Source organism: Microtus ochrogaster, chromosome 18 (assembly GCF_000317375.1).
Source record: "Microtus ochrogaster isolate Prairie Vole_2 chromosome 18, MicOch1.0, whole genome shotgun sequence".
NCBI lineage: Eukaryota > Metazoa > Chordata > Mammalia > Rodentia > Cricetidae > Microtus > Microtus ochrogaster.
The window spans coordinates 2,274,168-2,296,277 of record NC_022020.1 but is presented as its reverse complement, the minus strand read 5'-3'; the positions used below and the strand labels follow the sequence as shown (position 1 = coordinate 2,296,277).

Below are 22,110 nucleotides of genomic sequence, written 5' to 3'. Positions count from 1 at the left end.
GGAATTGCAGTCTTTCATGTGGTGCTGAAGCCCACATAAAGGACATTGTTTTGATCTAATAAAAGATGTGATTTGGGGCTAGGGAGGTGGCTCCCTTACCATACACAAATCCCAGTTTAATCCTTAGCACCGCATAGTGTGAATGTGATGGCACTTGCATGTGGTCTCCGAGCTTGGTAAGTGCAGGCAGAAGGATCAGAAAAGTACAAGGTCATCCTCAGTGGCACAGGGAGTCTGAGGCCAGCTTGGGTTCCATGAAACCCTGTGTCAAAAGGAAAAATAAACAGATATGTTTAGTTGGATCATCTGGAGAACAGAGCAAGCCTACTGAGGCTTTCGTGCTTGCTGATGTGAGAAAGCCCAAGGGGGCATATTTCACCTAACGTGCCACAGTTCCTGTCCTTGCATGTGGTCATGCTCTCCTGCCTCTGTGGGATGGTGCCGAATTATGGCAGGTGAAACCTGTTATCCTCATGATGGAAAAGGGAAAGAGCTACTGGACACTCTACAGATTGTGCCAAAGGGTGATATAACCTGGAGACATCTGGGTGTGGATAAGGCCTCTGGGGACACTGCTTTGTGGTCTCGGGTGATCCATCCCTCTATTGGTAAGAGGCCTTCACATCTGAAGTTTATTCAGACATAGTCTTGTTTGGAAAACTTCAACGTGGATGGAATCAGTGAAGCCTAACTCCTTTGTCAGGAAGGTCCCCCGAGAGGAAGGCTTGAGCCACGGTGTTAGACTCATCTACAATCCTGGGTAGAGGAGAGGGCCATGAGCAAACAGTACCTGCAAGGTTTGGAGCCCAGAAGACCATGCACACCTTGCCAAGGGATGATAACAAGAAAACTGTCCACTGAAACAAGTACCTTGTTGAACATACAATATCCTTGCCAAGCTCATGACCATCCAGGAGGTTACTTGCTTGGAAAAACAGTTCCATTAGGATGGGCCATCAGTCTTCTGACTGGTATTCCTAAAAGAGGAGGGACATTTGGATACAGGTAGGTGGGAGTGCCACTTGCATCAGAGAACATACGGGGAGGTTCGCAGACTGGAAGTCCGTGAGATGACAGAGAAGGATGTTAGAGTGACATGCTTACAAACCAAGGGATACCAAGAGTTGTGTTGAGTATCAGAAGAGGCAAGGAAACGTTCTCCTCTCCAGCCTCCAAAGAGAAATCGTGGGCTTCCCACAACCTTGATTTTGAGCATTATGAGAGAATAAATTTACGCTGTTTTAAGCCACTTGATTTGAACAACGTTGTTACTTTGCCAGCAATAGGACATGCAACCAGTATAGCAGATGCTAGTGGTACCTACCCTCCTCCACACTGACCCACAGCCAGAAATGTCTCCACACACTGCTAACCTCCTCAGGGAGTGAAAGCATCCCAGCCAAGAAGCCCTCATTGGAGCTGCTTCCATATCCTAGGACTATGCCTATCCCTCAGCTGTTCTCAGGCAGAGCTGTGAAGACCATGGCATAAGGCCTCTTATTGAATGGGAAATGCAGGAGCCTCTGTCCTCTCCTGTTCATAACCACTGATGCCAGCTGCCTGAGGGGTATAAAAGATCTACACTCGTGCACGAGGGAGGACCCAAAGCTTGTTCTGGACTCTTGCCGTTCAAGAGTTAAAATGAGACCGGGAAGAAAAAGCAGTTGTCAACGTGCAGACCTTTGCTAATAAGATTTGCAGTTAATGCCCTCCGGCCTTCAGCCAGACCGTCTGCTTCCTGGACACACACATTATGTCACGGCATCGCAGCTTCACAGGGCGGCTGGAAAGCTCTGTGTACCAAAACACAATTAGGATGTATTTAAGTGACATCCTGGGCCATTGCCTAGCAACTCGTGGTATGAATCTGGATTTGTCATACAAACCTGAGTAATTAACTCCATTAAGGAAGTGGCTTTCAGATGAGTATTAAACTGGAGGAAGTTATTTTAGGGTCATCTCTAGAGAGCATCTGTAATATTTTTTTTTTCAAGTAAACTGCAGAGAATGATCACAAACAAAAGCGGGAAGACATCGCTTCATTACTTTTCTTTTTCTCCTCTGCTTTTCTGAGTTTTAGGGCGTAGTCCACTTGACAGTTGTCTCTCATGGCATTTAACGTATCTCACTTTGGCTGTCAGATCTGCAGAAATTTCCTTTAACTGGTTGGGCCACAGTGTCATTCTAAGGAGTTTATATGGCCTAAGGCCTGTCCTTAGCTGACTTCATAGGTGCTGGACGTAGGTGAGTCTGCTCGTGAGCTACGTAGCTGGCTCAGGGAACCAGAATGCGTTGGCAGTGGGACCCAGCTGTTCACAGTGTTTGTACCTGCAGATGAATGTCCCTGGACGATGGAACTCCTGGTAGGACATGAAGGCAGCCCCAGCAGCTCTCCGGCTTTGCTTGGGAGAGCTTCGGCCTAACCTCCAGCAAGTCGTTTCATCTCTGCTGGGCACAATAGTCTCTTGCCCCAATGTGCTGCCCCAGAGTGCTCACGAGAACGAAAGGAGATATCATCAGGGCTGCTTTTTAAGTTGCTTTCGGAGAGAAGTGCAGCGATAGAACCCATTTTCTCAGAATATGCAGACTGTCAACAAACTAACCCCAGCCAAACTTTCCCGAGACCCTGATGCTCCACCCAAACCCTTGTAGTATATTCTTCATTACCATAGCAAGAATTCTGCCAAAAATAAGTGAAATCTCATTTGCAGGTAAATGTAATGGCCTAGTATTTAGGTCCATAATAAAGGATATATTTGCATTGTTTTTCTTTGGAGGGTACCTTCTGCTATAAAAACATGTGTAGTTATTGTAGTAATACAGAACAATGATTCTCAACCTGTGGATTGTGCCCCCATCAACAAACTTGAATATTCGAAAATATTTACATTATGATTCCTAAGAGTATTGAAATTACAGTTATGAGGTAACAACAACAACAAAAAAATCTTCATGATTTCTGGGGGAGGGGTGGTTACCACAACATAACTGTGTTAAAGTGTTGCAGCATTAGGAAGGCTGAGAACCATTGATCTAGAAAGAAGTAAACAAACAGACAAACAAACATTTGGGATATTACATTTTGGTTTTGTTAGATGTTCCTTTCCTTACAAAACCAAGTGATAATTCAGAATAGCATCAAAGAAACTATGAACATGGCAAGAGTCTGACTTCACCCCTGCCTTGTGTTCATCTATATCGTCCTGGTGGAGAAAAGGAGCACCTGCTCGCCAGAAGTGACTGACCTCCTGATCAGCTGTCCTGTAGCCTCTTTATTGACAGTGGTATACGGAATGAGAAAATAGACTAGCAGGTATCTGGTGAGCTCAGAATCCTCCGTGATGAAGAAATGGTTTGAAATAGAGAAATAAAAAAACAAAGGAAACACCATCAGTTCCTTCTTCAAAGGGACAAAGGGAGAAAACTTGCAGGACCTTGTCTCCTGAAGGCTCTGCAAGGTGTTGGCAAGCTTTTGTTTTGAAATTACTGCCGTGCCTAGAACAATTTAAGCATTATGAAAATTAAGGTATACTTTTTTACTAAATACTTTAAAAACTAGTCACGGTCCAACCATAGATGTTTTCCAACAGTGTTGTCTGTTTGAATTGTTTGGATAAGTGTTTTTTAAACACTATATTTGTGGTCAGTGTGACCTAGAGAATTTTGGCTAAATCTCTCCTTATACTCAAATTCTGCACACATAGCCTCATCCTGGAGCCGCAATGAAGGACAACTTGGCAGGAGATGTGCCTGAGTGTTTGCCAGGTGTCACCTTCTGCAGCTTCGCTCTGCATTTTAGAATATAGGTTCAGTATAGCTGTGCTTCTGATGCACTGAGGCCAGTCCTCCCTGCCTGTTACGATGCATCAAGCTCAAGGTTGCTTCTGCTCAGATATACCCAGATGCATTGTGTTAGCATGTGCATATTTAATAGCAGCAGTTAATTTTATAGTTGGGATTTAAAAAATTTTGGAGTCGATATAGTATAAAGTTTATGTATCTGGATTCCTGCAATCTGGATTGAAACCCTCCCATCTCCCTTGCTGCCCTTCTGTAGTCCCAGCCTCTGGCAAGCAGAGATACATTTTCCATCACTGTGGTTGTGTCTTTTGGAGACTGCCATATGGACTCTCACCATGTAGAACCTGAAGAGATCGTCTTCTTTCACTCAGCGTGACAGACAGCCTTGAGAGTCATCAAAGTATCATAGGCTCAAGAGCATCTTGATGTTACCACAGACGACAGTTCTCTTTGGGGATGTACCACAATTGTTTATCTGTTTATCCACTAAAAATAATTTGTTTGACCCAGCCTTGGGCCGTTATGAATAAAGCAATTGCCAATATTATGATAGTTTCCTGTGACTATCAGGTTTCATATTTCTGGAGTACATGCCCAGGAACAGAATGGCAAGGTCATAGGGTCCTCTATGTTGACAAAAAAAAAAAGCTTATGTTTTCATTCTTTTTACAGTGAAAAAATTTAACTAGGATACAGTTTATCAGCTCCTTATAGGGGATTTTTTTTTTGTCTACCATGGGTCACAAAAATTTTCTCCTGTTTCTTTCCGAAATTTTTATGGCATTACATTTTCCTTTTTAACCCATGACCCATGTTGAGTTTCCTTATGTATATAAGAGAATTAAGCTGAGGTCCATTTTCCTCAAATATGAAATCTAGTTGGAAATTCCGTCCTCTCTGTTGAATAGTCTTCCACTTTGTCAGAATTAACAGACTGTATTTGTGCCCCGTGTCTGTGCTGTTCTGCCTGCTGATACAAGTATTTGTCCTAATTACTATGATTCTATAGTTCTTCGAGTTGGGTAGAGTGATACTTCTGAGGTCACCTCTCACCATGGTTGTTCCATTTCTTCTTCCTTACTACGTAGCATCTAGATCCAGCTTGTCTGTGTCTATACAAAGTCATGTTGGTCTTTTGGTTGGAACTGAGTGAAACCTATAGATCTGTCTGGGGAGACAGCATCCTGACTATAAACCTCAGCCCATAAGCATAGTATCCCACTCCAATCACTTAGATCTTCTATGGTTGTTTTCATTGGCATTTATATTTCCAACATGTAGAGTTTATAAATTATTTATTAGATTTGTCACTTGTATATTTCATCATAAATAGCACTTTAAAATTTACTCATTACTATGTACCAATAAAGTAGGTTTTGTGTGTCAGTCATGTATCATGAAACATTGTTAAACTCACTTCTGTGTTTTAGAAACATTTTGTAGGTGCTTATAATTCTTTACATAGACTATTATAGCCTCTGTGAGTATGGATAATTTTACCTTTTTCTTTCCTCTCTCTCTCTCATCTGTATGTTTCTCATGTGTATTTGTGGAGGGGAAGAAAGGGTTTCCAAACAGAGCTAAAATAAGAATAATGAGGATGGATAAGAATTTTTTTCTCTTTCAAAAATGTGATAAATTAAGCATTTGAACCTGTAAAAAAATCAAATGGATTCTAACATCCTTTGTCCTCTTGGTATTTCACAATTGGCTTTTATCCAAAGCAAATAGAAGTTAGAAAGATAATACTGTTAGTCACCTGGAAAAAGGGAAATAGACAAGATCACCTGACAAAATTGGGAGCATAGGGGTAGGGGGGAGTAGGGGCGGTGGAAGCAGAAGGTGAGGGAAAAAGGGGAAGGGGGAGGAGAACTTGAGGGAACGAGATAGTCAAGATGGTGAAAGACAGAGATGAGAGCAAGGAAAGAGATAGTTTGATGGAGGGAGCCATTATGGGGCTAGCAAGAAACCTGGCACTAAAAAGATTTCCAGAAATCCACAAGGATGACCCCAGCTAAGACCCTAAACTACAGAGGAGAGGGTGCCCAAACTGGCCTTGCCCTGTAGTCAGACTGATGACTATCTTAAATGTCACCATAGAGCCTTCATCCAGTAGCGGATGGAACAGGCGGAGACCCGCAGTGGAGCACTGGAACTAAGCTAACAAAGTCCAGTTGAAGAGTGGGAGGAGTGAGAATATGAGCAAAGAGGTCAAGACCATGATGGGTACACCCACTGAAACAGTCTACCTGAGCTAATGGGAGCTCAACAACTTTAGTCAGTCAGGGAAGGAAACAGCATAAGTCCAAACTAGTCCCTCAGAATGTGGGTGACCGTTTTATGGTTGGGGCAAACTGCGGGGCCACTGGCAGTGGCACCAGGATTTATCCCTACTGCTTGACCTGGATTTTTTGGAATCTATACTCTTTAGAATGGATACCTTGCTCAGCCTAGATATAGTAGGGAAGGCATTGGATCTTCCCCAAAGCAATGTGCCTTACCCTCTCTGAGGAGTGGATGGGAGTTGGGATGGGAGGCTTAGGTAGAGGGAAAGGGAGGAGGGGAGGGAGTGGGAACTGGGATTGGTATGTAAAATGAAGAAAGATTGTTTTCTTTTTTAAAATAAATAATATATAAATTTTAATATAACAAAAATACTGTTAGATAATACTGTTTTCATCATTGAGCAGGTATTGCTTTATATCTATCTATATCTATCTATCTATCTATCTATCTATCTATCTATCTATCTATCTATCTATGTATATATATATGTTTTTCCTCAGATTTGTGTTTGATATTAACATATTATTTCTCTATGAGTTTTAGTTAAAATTTATAATTAATACAGAAAAATCAATCTAACTTCTTTGTGAGTGTTTCACTTTTGTAATCTATTAAAATAATAGTTCATGAGTTGTGCAACAAAGCACACATTCTTGACACATGTTGCTGTATCTCAGGAGCAGAAAGCTGTTCTCCAATATTGTCTTTGTTTTCTCATTTATCATTCCCTGTTCTTGCCTGAATGCCCTTTATGCCCTAGAAGGCCTACAGCAGAATACGTCAAGTTTACAGGTTATCATATTATAACACCTGCCTACTAATAAAAACAGAATGTTTTTAACTCTCTGCTTGGAAAATCGAAACAGAAATTTGAAAACATTGCAGGAGCAGAGTCCATTCCTACCAAAGAATCATTACATCACCCTATCTTTCTAGAAAATTCTGACCATGATTCCAACTGAAGAAGAGAAGCAGAAAATCCAGGAAGCTCAGCTGGCCAACCCTGACGTGCCCCTGGGCAGCGCCGAGCAGTTTCTTCTCACACTCTCCTCCATCAGCGAGCTTTCTGCTCGGCTCCACCTCTGGGCATTCAAAATGGACTATGAGACCACAGAAAAGGTAGGCAGGCCACAGGAGCGTCCCCTAGCCCCGTGTGGAGGCCAGGGTTTTTCACAGTTGGTGGATATTAAACTGGGCAAGACTCATTCTTGGCACAGCGTTTGGAGGGGCAGCTGACGGTGACTGAGTCATAGCTCACACGCTGGGGGGTGTGAACTGCATCTGTACGAGGTGATGCGTGCCTTCTTGACGCAGCCTGAGATGCTGATGGTGGGTGGCAAATCAATGATGCTTAGCAATCAAAAGTTACCAGACTGTATTTTCACTGTAGAAAATAGAGAAAAGCAGAATGTGGGGAAAAACCTATTATCCTTCCACCTGATGACAATAAGCTAAACTGTGCCAGACACAAGGACATGCACACACAGGTTGGGATGGGCTTAGATGGCAAAGGTACTGACACCCTTCTAAAGTAGCAGTGGAAGAGACATCAGCATCCTTCCCGCACTGGCTGTGCTGTGTGACTTCCCTAGGGAGCTGTGTACCAGTGTCTCTCTACCCCAGACAGCAACAAGAGCAGACCAAAGAAGTCTTCTAGCCAAGACTAACTCAGTGAACCGGAGTTTATCAGGGTCACTTACATGAGGGTGGGTCAGGGGTTACTTATAAGAACATAGATAACTCTAAGGGAGCTGTAGCACCATGAAGCCCATTCCTGCGTGGGCATTCCTGGCTTGCCCTGCCCCATACTAACAAACAGAAAGTTGGAAAAGTACCCCTTTCCCCAGAAGTCGTTAGGACTTAATGTAACTTGGGGAGGGCCCTTATGAATCTTGTGTTTAAGGAATTTCCTGAGACTTGTAAGTTTTAGTAACTTCCTAAGTCCCTCTTAGGGATTTTGATTTGGAAGGGGACATTAAACAACAGGTCAGTGGAATGCTTTTGTGAGCTGAATAGGGGCCAGTGGGACTTAGTACCAGAGAAGATGGAAATTGGAGTCCAGAGGAGTTAACATACTGCTGCACTAGAGAACAGCCATAAACAGTGACGCTGGAGGAAAGGGTATGTGACTAGCTGTGGTTGAGTACTACACTGGCAAGGCAAGGCTGCTCGAGAGACTGAAGTTGAACCTCCTGATGTGGGGACTTCATAGGTTGAAGCCACTGAGGCGCAGGGCAGGTCAAAGGTCTGAGGGAGTGAGAGTAACAAGAACTGGCTTTCCAGCATGCCCAATCCAAAGCCCAAAGGCTTCATGCACCTTAGGATAGCTATGCATTTCCTTCAACACAAATTCTTAAATGTATTTAAAATATGGATCCGGGTTTCTGAAACTAAATTATGTGCTTCTTGGCTGCCAACTTTGTAGATGACAATGCCATGTCACAGTGTCCAAATATTGGACACATCTATGTGAGTAACTTAGGCTAAGAGGTGGCCAGCAGGGGATGCCTAGAGGGGACAGGAGGAAACTGTGGTGATGCAGAGACTGTGAGGACACAGCGTGTACAGCCATCTGCCACAAAGAAGGACAAAGGGGAATCTGTGATGCTGGTGCTGAGGGAACACGGAAAGAAAGATGGTTTCTAGAGGCAGCCATGGCTGGCTGGGGAGAGGGAGTGGAGAGAAAGGCCTGAGGGTCCTGCTTGAGTTGCATAGGACCAAGGGTCTTCATTGCGATGTCTGCAGGTAGATTCCTATCTGCCGCCATTCAGGACTGTCCTTATCTCGGATGCCTTATTGTTGTGGACCACGCAAACCTGGAAAAGGAAAAAGGAAACCAAGATGTGTATTCTTTCTCATCTCCTGCTTTCTTTTTATCTGAAAGGAAGTGGCTGAACCACTTTTGGACCTGAAGGAAGGAATAGAGCAGTTGGAGAACAACAAGACTCTGGGCTTCATCCTGTCCACACTCCTGGCCATTGGGAACTTTCTAAATGGAACCAACGTAAGATTTCCCAGTCCCTTACTCTCCGGCCTCCTTTGTCACAGTCTCTGCTGTCATTTATCAATGGATCTGTGCCTTTGATTCCCTGAAGGACAGCGGAACAAGCTGCTTTTATGTCTTCTTGCTTAAAATTCAAAGCTTTCTGTCCTCGAAGTACCAGGCCCCATTCATTTGGATAGGAACTCTTCTATAAGAAAGCTTGAAAAATAAGTACATGGCCCTTACAGGGTATGACTGCTCTAAAAAATTAACATCAGGGCATTTTTGTCTAGAAAGATTCTTTTTGTCTCTACACGTATCACTCAAATATTTAAGCTTACACACATTCCGATATTCTTTTAAAGACTGATTTTATTTCTAATTGAGTATGTGCAAATACATGAGTGTATACTCATGGAAGCTAGAGGCTTTGGGTGCCTCGGAGATAACATTATCAGTGAAGTCGCGAACCCTCCAGTGTAGGTGCTATGATCCAACCAGTCCTCTGCAACAGCGGTATGCCCTCTTTAACCACTATAAGCCTTTTCTTCAGGCCTGATATTCTTTTTTTAAAAAGCAAACGTATTGGCTGCTGCTGTTGGCCTGAGTCTGGTCAGAAAGCAGACTTTCAGTAATGGTCAGAGGAGAAAGAAACTGTTGGTATGCAGGTGGCAGCGACCTGTGAAAGCCCTGGGAGATGGCTCAGGGATGTGCTGGGTGTGGCTGTTCCAGTTTGAGCAACAGAGGAAGAATTGTGTGGCTCACTGGTCTTGGAGAAACTAAACGTCAGGCTACTGTAGGACATTGATTCCAACCACCTGCCCTGTTGAAAGAGCCCATATAATACTGATTTTTCTCATATCTTTATTCGATGTCACCAAACAGGCCAAAGCATTTGAGTTAAGCTACCTCGAGAAGGTTCCAGAGGTCAAAGATACCGTGCACAAGCAGTCACTTCTCCATCACGTGTGCACCATGGTGGTGGAGAACTTTCCAGACAGCTCGGATCTGTACTCAGAGATCGGGGCCATCACCAGGTCAGCCAAGGTATGTCCCTGGCCTTGGAGGCACTGGCTTTGTGGGCCTCACTGTTGGGTCTTCTGCGTCATCTCAGAGGCATACAGCCTCTGTTCGCAAGCCATTTGGTGCAGCCTGTACTGCCTGCTCTGGAGCTCACAATTATGATTCATTTCATGCCATTTCTAATGAACTTTTAAGATCTTTTTCCTATCTCTGGTTCTTGGTCAGATTCTTTCCTACTGAGGTATGCGGGGCAAGCTTGCCATGCAAGCCTCACTCCAGTGTGCACTGGCGAGAGAGAGTGCTAGTTTCCAGACTATTCTCTCCAATGTTGCAAATATTCAGCCTGCTTTAGGTAAGCATATCAGAGGCTAATATATCAAAAAGATGCCATCTGGCTCCTCCTGAGATGTCACAGTACCCAGGATGAGATCTGGAGCCAGAAACCCAAGTATGCCTGGCCCCAATGCTCAGAGATTGGCCGTTCCAATGATCTTACACACAGGGAACATTTTTACAGGGCTATAAACAGTATATGGCTTTGGACCCTCGGCTGCAGGCTCTGAACTTTAAGTTCAGACTTAATATCTTTGTGAGCACATGGCTGGTTAGGGAAGAGACAATTGTAGTGTGTGGTCACTTAGCTGCCTGCAAGATAGGGGGACCATTGAGGCAGAACAATACCCAGGGGAACCCTAAACACAACAGAATTTTGAAGGCTATAGAAGCGCTGGAAGCCAGGCCACTGTAGAGGAAACTTCTGGAAATATAGTAGGCTTGGACGTGTGAGTGGAAAGTATTAGGATCCACTGCACTTGAGGATGAGGTGTGACTGGAGAGTAGCACGGCCAGGAGTCAGGGTTCCAGAGGTCTCCTTGAAGGAGCACCCTTCTCTGTCATGACCCATCGGATTGGCATGTGACCCGGTAACTAGGGCTTCCTTTACCTGCCCCAGGAATTACAACCTGGCAGTCCAGAAGGAGCCCTCAGTTGGACTCATAGTGTCCCTGTCTTGAGGCAAGAAGAGGCCCAGCCAGTGGTTTTCTAGTCCTGGCAGAGCTCACAGAAGGCTTCTCAGAATGGAATCCTCTGTTCTGTAGTGGGCACTATGCTATGGTCTTTACACATATGAAGTGCTCCAAGCAATGCAGAAAACCCCTCAGATGGCCGCGTAGTCACTACTGTACTACCTCCACAAGTTATTCCTCAGAAGGCTTTGATAGCAATTCAAGACCAAAACCCGTTCGCCTGGAGTCCCTTCCTCTTGGCCTTGTTTCAGAGCCTCCAAGAACACCTGGGTTCTATTTGGTTCTGCCCAGGGTCTTCCCCAGCTGGAGCTGGTTAGCAACCAAAGTGACTCTGACACAGAATTACTGATACCGGACCAGATCTGTGGCCGTCCTGGGCCCGCATCAATACCAGCCCTCTCCCAATGCCCGCTAGACATTTCCTTGCCATTTAAATAGTTGCTGCATAAAGTACCTTGCCTACATACTGGCCACACCGGCCCACATTGCCCACAATAGTTACACTAGATGATGGCTGTTCAAGATCCATGTCTTCCAACAGAAGACCGTGTGGCTATCTGCTGCCCTTTCCCAGACTTCACGGAGCGGAGCGTTTGTAGCTTGGAGCACTAAGCCTTGCTTTCCTGGCCTTGGGAATCCTCTTACTCCTAGTCTTTCTCCCATGGCAGATCCTCCTTCAGGCTGCCTTTGTTGACTTGATTCTGTACCAGGCTTTTTCTTTTGGGCCATCAACCAGCTCCCAAATCATGACATTGAGACTTATTAGTTTTGAATGCTCGACCTAAGCTTAGCTCGTTTCTGGCTAGTTCTTTTAACTTACATTACCCGTTTCTCTTTAGCTACCATTTGTCTTGGGTCTTTTTACTTTTCTTCCTTCTGTATATCTGACTACTGGCTGCTGCATGGCTTCTGGCCCCAGGTGTTTCTCTTGTTCTCTCTTCCTCCTCCTCTCGTTCTTCTTTTGAAGTCTAGATTTCTCCTCCTATTTATTCTCTCTCCCTTCCAGCCCCATCTATCCTCTGTCTGCCTTGCTATTGGCCACTCAGCTTTTTATCAGACCAATCAGATGCCTTAGGCAGACAAGGTGAAACAGATGCAGCACATGTTTACATAATTAGACAAACGCAGAATAAACAAATTTAACACACCTTTACACAGTTAAATATTCTGCAGCATAAACAAAGGTAACACATCTTTGCCCAGTTAAAATAATATTATTATTAAGATAATATTCCACAACATGTCCCTTCCCTTGTCTTCTTTGGGTGGGGCTGGAAGTACAAGGTCATTCCTGGCAATCCTGTGTGGGTCTTCCCTTCCAGCCCTACAGCTCTCCCTGTCTTGACCATCAAGGTCATCTCCTTGATCTGCTCTTTCAGAAATCTGTCTGTCTCACTTTTCCCCCCTCCCACTGCTGCTCACTTCTTGTCCACCTCGGCCCCTACATACAGCCCATTTCCACTTGCTCGTCTAGTTCTTGTCCTGCCCACTCCTCATCTCATTCTACCAAACCTGGTGCTCAAAGGGTATTTTTTTTCTGGACTAACTAACCCTCTACATTACCTTATAAAGCCTCAGATGGGGTTTATTGGCTTTCTGAACTCTTTGCACTTCCCAGAATACTTGTTCACGCTCTGTCTCAAGTGTGTGTGCGTGTGTAGCTTCCATTAACTTTCAAGCCACTCTACCTCCACACACACAGTGTTGAAGGTACTGTAGACCCCTCAGAGCTTAGTCTACAAGATAAAGTTACTTGATGACAGGAATTCAGTTGCATCCTACACTTGTCTCTGTGTACTTATGGGGATCTCTGTGCATTTAGTACCTGATATAGGGAGTGTTGTGCAGTAGGTATTCCATGAGTGTTGGATGGATTTATTAATGATGGATGAAACCAATCATTTTTTCATATAAATTGTGAATTGTGGTGAAGAGAAGTCAGCTGTCCATTGCTGGCTGGGCACAGCAGAGCCATCCATGGCTGAGCACAGCAGGGCCTCTCTGACTGGGAGAAGTTCCTTAGCCTTTAGTAAGATATTAGCCCTGGAGAACAAGAGGACCCTGAAAAGGTTTATGAGGCGTCTATTCAGCTCATCGTGTACTAGGTTCCTTCATTTCACATTGGATTTACAGTTCCCAAAGATTCTCAGGACACTTCTTCCCAAACAAGGCAAGAAAAGGTGACTCCTGTATTGGGTTCAATTGGAGAACAGTTTTATCACTAAATAAATTGATGTGGAGATAATGAAAAATACACATGTGAATCATTTTTTAGGCCATAAATATGTTTGTATTTCAACATGTAGTTCGGTTTTATTCTTGTTCCCTCCCAGGGGCTTTGGGCTCCCGGCTCCGGCTGGTGTCCAGTTGTTTCATGCATTTGCCGTGTTCTCTCTCCCCCCAATTTTCAGGTTGACTTTGATCAACTTCAGGATAATTTATGTCAGATGGAGAGAAGATGCAAGGCTTCATGGGATCACCTCAAGGCAATTGCAAAACATGAGATGAAACCAGTTTTAAAGCAGCGGATGTCAGAGTTCCTAAAAGACTGTGCAGAGCGAATTATAATTTTAAAGATCGTTCACCGGAGGATAATTAACAGGTGTGTCCGCAGAAAAAGTTACAGAAAGCTGAAAATAACTTATACCCAAAGATCAGAAAGTTCAATTTACAAAAACGTTACTGTGTATTCTAGGTACTTAGAAGGTACTCCTAAGATACTGAAGTCTTGATATCTATGTATACAAAACAGTACCATTGAATCCTAATTAGAAGGAATGTTGGGGTTACCTTAGTGAAAAAAATCCCCCTTGACCCAGGAGATGCTTTTGTAAGGTCTCTGGCTACTTTTCCGCAGCCGTTGGAGTCATGCCACCTACAAAGAGCCTACTCCTCTGTGAGACTGCTCTACTCCTCAGGAAAGTTCTTTCTTGTATCTGACCTGCACTCAGCCCCTGAAGACCCTCTGGTAGTGTTCTCTCCAGCTACTGTCCAGCATGTATACATGAGTGAGGTCTGAACCCTACCCCGGGGCTCTCCTCTACACCAGCCTTCCTCAGAGTCTCGGGATCCAGGAGGACCAGGTTTCTGGAGTCATGCTTGATTTCCAAGGAGGCTGGTGCAGGTCTGTCAGGTCTAGTATGGCTCGGTACCTATCTGCGCCATTTCATTTTAATCCAGGTAGAGTCCTGGTCTGCCTACCTTCCATGCAAGGATGGGTCACTCTTTGATGAGCCATCACCTTGTTTTGATCTTCATCACAGCGATATAGGGACATCTGCATCCCTCTCTTTTTTCTTTATTCAATATTTCCTTTTTCTTAAACCATATAGGACTTTCTAAACCTGATGCTCTTATCTCCCCATAGCCCACTCCTTCTTGTGTCATTTTCTGCTTTGATGAACGTACTTTCTCAGGCCTTGTGTGATATAAATGCATAGTGTTGGTGTGTGTCCATATGTGCATATATTTTCATATGGAAGTCAGAGGTCAATATCAGGTGTCTTCCTCATCTCTTTTTCCGAGTCTCTCACTGAACATAGGGCTCACTGAATGAACTTGATGAGCTGACCTGGAAGCCTCTAGATTCTCCTGTGTCTATTGCCCCAATGTTGGCAGTACAACCTGCACTTCCATGCCCAGCATTTTGTGTGGGTTCTGGGACTCTGAACTCACCTAAGGTTGCATAGCAAGTTCTTCATCTACTGAGTGATTCCTCCCACCAGCCCCTCTTTCTTGGCCTTGATGGTAACTTGTGAGGAAAAGTGGGGGAGAGGGATGTAAAGTACTGGACAGGATAGCAATTTTGGGAAAAAGTATTATTTTAAGTTGGTGTCTAGCCGGGCGGTGGTGGCACACGCCTTTAATCCCAGCACTCGGGAGGCAGAGGCAGGCGGATCTCTGTGAGTTCAAGGCCAGCCTGGTCTACAGAGCTAGTTCCAGGACAGGCTCCAAAGCCACAGGGAAACCCTGTCTCGAAAAACCAAAAAAAAAAAAAAGTTGGTGTCTAGCCATTAATGAGAACTTTTGGGATTAAGCTGTTTAACTATAAACCCCCTAACTACAATCACATCTACATTTCAATTAACTTATATTGCTTTTGTGTAAGAGAATTTTATAAAATATTTTATCAAGTTTCTCACTCAAATTATACTATGCTTTTGATATGGTTATAAAAGGGGAAGCAGAGGATACAGGCTGGTTTGACCGTTTATTTTTTTTATTATGCAAGTGATTACCAACTTTAAAAAATATGAAAATAAACAATTTCCATTTGGAGTCTTGTAAAACTAGAGCAAAACATGAAGATCTTGCAAAACTGTTGTCCCTGCTTTTATTAACCATTTTATCCAAGATAGATTAAAAACTTGTTTTAAGAAGCCATTCCTTACCATGTGTTTGCTTGAATTGATCCTTTCAAGCTGGTCATGTGGATGTTGGTTGCTCCTGATTGACCCACGTTCATAGATCTTCACTGTTGGCCATCCCATTGGGGATGACCAGGATGGATTAGAAATGTATCATAGCTGTGGTTGGTACTGAAGGTTTCATGACTGACAGGGGGTACAAGACAGTGTGCAGCATAAACATCCACCCTTTAGAACTCTGGGTTCAAATGAAGTCTTGTAGGAGTCTGGATTATAGGATGAATGAGAGCAGAAATTCATTGCTAAACTGGGTGGACTAGAACTGAGTCCTACTGCCTTGCTTCAAGTCCTTAAACACTGCCCAGAAGCATAGCCCAGACCTACTAGGGTCATCTTTCACCCACGTACTGGGAAGTAGACCAAAAAAAGAACTTTATATTAAGGCCTTCTACCTTGTAATCAATACCTACATAAAAAGTTTCAGATGAGAAAGTTGTATATGATTTCACAACTGTTGCTCCAGGCAATACTTTGCTTTCAAGCAATTCTTGGCTTTCAAAACCTCTGACCTTCCCAGAAAATCCTGTTTGGGCTGCTGGCACCCACACATTTGGCTTTCGTTTTATCCTCCTGCCCTAACAGCTTGACTGGCCCCATGGATCATGTGCAAACTCACCCGTTCTTACGGATCCACCAGTTAGCAGTGACTGTGAAAGACACGTGAGAGAAAGCAGCTGCCACCATGTTCATCTTAATAATTTTTGATTTATAAACAGTAACTGAAATAAATTTTTGTTCAACTAATTTGGCATAGCCTAGTTAAATTAAGATTACATATATAATATTACAAGAAAAACATTTCAAAATTCTTTGAAAGATTGGTAGGCGTCTCTTTAGAACCCGTTTTTGAAGTACATTATCTGTACACATTCACAGTTACTCCAAGAACCATTTCAGGGATTTCAAAACTCTTCTCAGTTCTTCCATAATCTAGAAATTGTGCCTGTTTTTTAAGACACAACTTTATCATTTTTCTGGAAAGCTTCACAGGGCCATGTACAAATGTAAAAGCAAATGAAGTAATCTGAACTCTTACCTCCTAGACTTACCATTCAGAAGAGAGAGTGAAATGGCCTTGACTTTTGTTTCTGTTTTTACTCGAGAGGACTCTTGACTTCAGAGGCCCAGGAATGAACAGTGCTCTCCCATTGGGCGCAATGATTTCTTATAGAAAACTTTTACACTGGTAATTTGGTTCCTCAAAAGTGAAGTCACTGCCATCGCTGTTGTTGTTTTTGCCTGCAGGTTTCACTCCTTTTTGCTCTTTATGGGCCACCCCCCCTATGCAATTCGAGAGGTGAACATCAACAAGTTCTGCAGGATCATCAGCGAATTCGCACTAGAGTATCGCACGACCAGGGAAAGGGTTCTGCAGCAGAAACAGAAGCGGGCCAATCACAGAGAGAGAAATAAGACCAGAGGGAAGATGATCACCGACGTAAGTTTCACGAACTCGCTTGCTTCGTGTCGTGGCTTTTGAAACCGAGATAAATCATAAGTAGGTCCATGATTTGGGGGGGGGTGTTATTTTCTTCTTCCCAATCGTGGACAAAGTTTCCCCTTTTACAAAGTGTTCTCACACTGCTCTTCTACGGTGTCTGTGGAGTTCTGCTGTGTAGTACAGGAGCACCAGGACACTGTGCCTGGAGACTGGGTGCCTGGAGGAGAATGTGTGTCATAGCCCTGTTGGTGTTATTTGAAACTGATGACAATTCACATTTGATAAAATGCTGGGGGCATGCATCAGATGATGCCAGGAGCATAGGAAGGCAGATGTATTTATTTGATGTTAATTCGGGAATTTCATTCTTTTTTTATTTTTATTTTTATTTATTTATTAAGGATTTCTGCCTCCTTCCCGCCACCGCCTCCCCTTTCCCTCCCCCTCCCCCGATCAAGTCCCTCTCCCTCATCTGCTTGAAGAGCAATCAGGGTTCCCTGACCTGTGGGAAGTCCAAGGACCGCCCACCTCCATCCAGGTTTAGTAAGTTGAACATCCAAACTGCCTAGGCTCCCCCAAAGCCAGTACGTGCAGTAGGATCAAAAACCCATTGCCATTGTTCTTGAGTTCTCAGGGAATTTCATTCTTGTAACAATATCAGCCACTTGAACCACTCAGTTCGAGAATGTGAGTTGGCAAACTGATGTTACTGCTCTAAGCTATAATATTATGGTCACATAATTTGAGTCACACAATGTTAGGGTTGGAAGATATCCCATAGGACATTTAAGTCCAGTGGAAGTGTTTCCATGGCATTTGGGGTTGTCCTTGACACTTTTCTCTCCTATTGCTGGCTCTTTATTCCCCACCTCAAGCCTGAGCCGACCTATGACTCAGGAGAATATCCCATGGCCCGGGAAAGGATTTTGAAGTAGAAACAGAAAGACTAGCTACAGATGCTGTATGGTGTGACGTGTTCCATGAGTGGAACAGAAAGGAGGCAGGAAGCTGCTGTAGACTGACGAAGGTGCTCAGGGCACGGTCCCTTTCTGATGTGCCTCTGTGAAACATGTAGGTATTATTACTATCTCGTACATTATTACTAGTAAGCTGGAAGTTTCATTTGAGAAAAAAATGAAGACGTTTTCTTGGAATTCTCCCTTTCAGTGAATCGTCCTTTCTTTCCTCACTGCTTATTCGTATTTGAATAGGCTAAGAGGGAATAGGGAGTTGGAACTGTTAGACCAGGTTTGGAACCTATTGATGATCTCAATGTGATTTTTTTCATTCTTTATATTCATGCCCATGAACCTTTCCCACCTGTGCAAGTACTTGCCATCCGTGGGATGGAAGAAAGAAGTAAAGGGTTAAGTCATCAGGACCGCCATCGCTCTGGGGCTCTAAGCCTCAGTTGGACTCAAGTCAGGCAGATGTCTTTGCAGAAGAAAGAAATCAATTAAGGCCTTATGGAGGCTGCCATCTGTGGCCAGGGAAGTGTTCACAGAGCAGGCAAAACCGGGAATGTGGTTACTGCTAAGAGTAAGCATGCCTGAGGCCTCCCACTTCCTGTGGCTGTCCAGATGCACTGACTACAAGACACTTTGCACTTAAAAGGCAATTCTAGGGAGAGCCTTGGACTACCAATCCCCGTATCACCCACCTCTACTCAAACCTCCTCCCCCAGACTTTCCGGGCCCTAGGGGTGGAGGACCACTCTTTCCGAGAGGGAGCCTGTTCTGCAACTCTTCACAGCTCTGACCCTTAGTATCATCAGCCAGGCTTTTCTGTCCCTAAAATCTGGTTCTCTTGGAGCCTTCTGGGGTGTTCAGAAAGCAGATTGGACCCACTTGGGCAAACTATGACCTACATTTCATTCCAATGTGTTATTTTTAAAAGCCGTAAAAAAGGAATCATTTATTTTTGTGGAAATTAGACATATTGTAAGGCAAACAACACAAGCCCAATATGCTTATAGTTAGGAAAACACGTTAAAATTTCCTGCCAAATTCCTGAGAATTTTTTTTTTTAGCAGAGACTACTAAGTTTTAAATTTGTCCTTCCTTGAGAAGATTTGGCTCTCAGAGAGTTAGAAGTATCTAGAGTGTGATTCAAAAGTATTTAAATTTCTATTAAAATCTGGACAGTACAGATTCCTTCAAAGTTAACTTTTAACCTAGTCCCTATTAGAAGTTGTTTGTATTTGCGTGGAAAGCCTGCCACCTTCTGGAATATTAGAATATTGTTACTAAAGCCAAATAGTCTCAGATTAGCATGCTCTGAGATTGAACTGTATGCCTTGTTCTAGGTGCCTGGACTGAGAGCGAGAGGCAAGGTCACCCCACAGGGATGGCATAACCTGATTAGAAAACCGAATCGTGGAGCCCTGAACATTCTAGAGAATTCTGTAGTCAGTCAGTTTTAATGTAGATACCAAATAAGCAGGAGCTTCAAGCCAGAAGCCTTGGAGGAGCTCTGGAGACTGATCTCCCTGGTCTGTAAGGCTGAACTTCCTCCACCTTCCTGCCTTCTGAGCCTGCACTGCTCCCCTATCCCACAACCCATGGGGTCTTTCTGTGACTGGCTCAATGTGGACTTTATTCTTCATCTTTCCATCCAAACCTGGTTCTACATCAGTGGTGACCATCGGAGGGGCACCCTGAAGTTGTCCAGGCAGGGAAGCGAACCATAAAGGAAGAGAATAAAAGCTTAGTTTAGATTGACTTTGTCAACTCTGATCAAGACTTCAGAGAGTCTGCTTTCAGGCAGTTTATTCCCAACAAATTTAAGCTCGTTATAATTTGGAGACGTTTCCTGGTGTAATACAATCTCCAGTGCACAGGGAAGTATAATCACATTGAAACTCACTCAGAGTACATGTCATTTCCTCTAAGAAGAGGGGTTCTAGAGATAGGCCACCTGTAATAGCTTAAGGGCTTAGGGAAAGTTTTGGCCTAGTCTTGGGCATACAGGTAGTTTAGAGGTCTTTTGGGCTATTAGCCACCCTTGGGGGAGCCTCTGGGCATACAGATAATATAAAGGCCATTTAGACTATTATGTATCTCCCTTCCTGGTTGTGGGAGTTCAGAAGTCCCTCGCGATAAGGAGCATTTAGATTACTAGCCACTCTAGTCCTGACTGCAGGAGATTGATATGGCCTGGTCCAACAGATGACACAGACCACCGGGCTACTAATCACTTCCAATTGCCAGTCTTCTGGGTGGAAGAACAGGTTTTTCATCTTTCCCATTGGAAGGACAATCCTGTGTGCTTAACCATTTCTGCTTTCTCTGGAGCCCTGTGGGTGCACTCTTCATGCTGTGCCCCCAACAGTCCTCATAAGTTTATGAGAACTTAGTGTCAAGTAAATTGCAGAGGGAAGAGGGACCCTAGTGTGAGACCCTTCTCACCTTTCAACCCTGACTTCATCTTTTCTATAGAAAGGCACCAATGACACTTTGAGGGCTTGGGAAGGATGGAGAGACAAAACATAGCATCTTGCATATGTGCATATGCCTGGTGAAAAAAAATGCCAGTCATCCTGGATAAACTAATAATCCACTCAACAAAAAGGATGTTAGAGAGGAGTGGTCTCTCTTGCCATCTGAGTGAAGCACCTTGTTGTCTTACATTCCAAAAATATAGCCAGTTCTCTAAAGGTCATGCCTCGTTTGTTGGCCTGGCCTCTAACCTCTGTGGAAATACTTAAAGTGTAGTGGATTTAAAGCAAGACATTGGCATGATTTTTCATACTCACTTTGTATTTAGAGAAGGGGTCTTCAAGGCACATCTGCTGATAAAGTAATTGTGAGAGCAGTGTCACGTCTGGTGGCTACCTTGAGGACTGGTAAAATTCTACAAAGAGCTTGATTTCATGTGTCTGGGGAGGAGGTAGTATGGTATGTTTTGCTTGGGAACTGTCATGTGGCCAGTACAGTGTAGGAGGGTACACTGTAGTCTAGGCCTTCAGGCTAGGCAGGGAAGAGCCCAGAACTTAGGATAAAATGAAAATGTTGCTGATAGGCACAGCCAACTAAATGAAGGCTAGTTCACTTACTGAAGCCAGTAGGTGGTGGTGAGCCCAAGCAGACGCGGCCAGCTGCATGGAGGATGTAGATTAGTAGTGGTCAGGGAAGCCAATTACTGACTTCATGGGTATCCTCGGGAGACTACCACCTGAAGCCCTTCAGGTACTTTCTGCGGCCTCTCAAGTCTCCACACAGAACAAGCACCCAGTAAGAACAGGGAGGAGAGCCTGGCACCTTCTGACTGAAGACAGTGTGGTTGCTTTCTGGTTTTAGAATGTGATTTGTCGTTGAGATTATCTCATCTTTGTTGACTTCTGTGCCTTCTAAGAATCCTTCTGTCTTTTCCATCTTGTCCTGTCCTGTCCTTTCGGGTAGACCGATGACGAGGATGACATTGAGGTATGACAATTCGCGAATGTGAAGAATTCTGTCTTTGCCCTTCTGTGTGCTGTAGAGTAACCTAACGTAGTCAGCATGGAGTGTTGGCACTGTTTAACATCTGGAACTATGCACGGACATTTTCTGGTTGGCTTTCCTGTGATCACTAACCATCTGATCAGTTCTTGTCATGCTGTTTGTGTCAGAGAGTTAGGCGCTAACTGCATTTTCCAGTGCCCCTGAGCAAGGACTAATCATTACCCTGTCCCTAAGAGCACATTCAGCCCTGGAAAACTGGGCAAAGACTTTCCTTTCCAGCCCCTTTCTGTGCTTTTTACAACCCAAACATGAGAACTGGGATGCTACCTTAGCCGTGTATATGGTGAGCACAGTGGTGCATGGCTGTAACCCCAGCACTTGAGAGGCTGAGGCAGGAGAATTGTTAGTTTCAGACCAGACTAAGTGACATAAGAAGAGAATAAAGAGCAAAGCAAAGTAGAATCAGGTTGGGGATGGAGCTCAGTGGCACAGCACCTGCTGTGGATGTGCATGGCTCTGGGTTTGATCCACAGCATCACAAGCAAAAACAAACCAAAGTAAATATATAGAGCATCTTCCAGTCAGGGAGGAAGGAGCGCAGTGAGGGTTGACCCTGGGGGCTGAGAACGGAGAAGCATAGATACCTAAGCACAGATTTGTCACAGGTCTGTAACAGTGGCTG

At 44.1% G+C, this 22,110-nt stretch overlaps 1 protein-coding gene across 6 annotated transcripts in view; it reads left to right on the top strand.

Annotated features, from left to right (window-relative positions):
- The window catches only part of Fhod3 (formin homology 2 domain containing 3), a 430,213-nt gene that overhangs the window by 398,136 nt on the left and 9,967 nt on the right, over positions 1-22,110 (top strand). For all 6 annotated transcript variants that reach the window (XM_013349359.2, XM_026783506.1, XM_026783507.1 and 3 more), the window contains 5 exons: positions 7,024-7,206; positions 8,972-9,091; positions 9,956-10,117; positions 13,530-13,720; positions 16,791-16,983. In XM_013349359.2, coding sequence (XP_013204813.2) covers positions 7,024-7,206; positions 8,972-9,091; positions 9,956-10,117; positions 13,530-13,720; positions 16,791-16,983 — 849 coding nt within the window. The remainder of the gene's footprint in view (positions 1-7,023; positions 7,207-8,971; positions 9,092-9,955; positions 10,118-13,529; positions 13,721-16,790; positions 16,984-22,110) is intronic.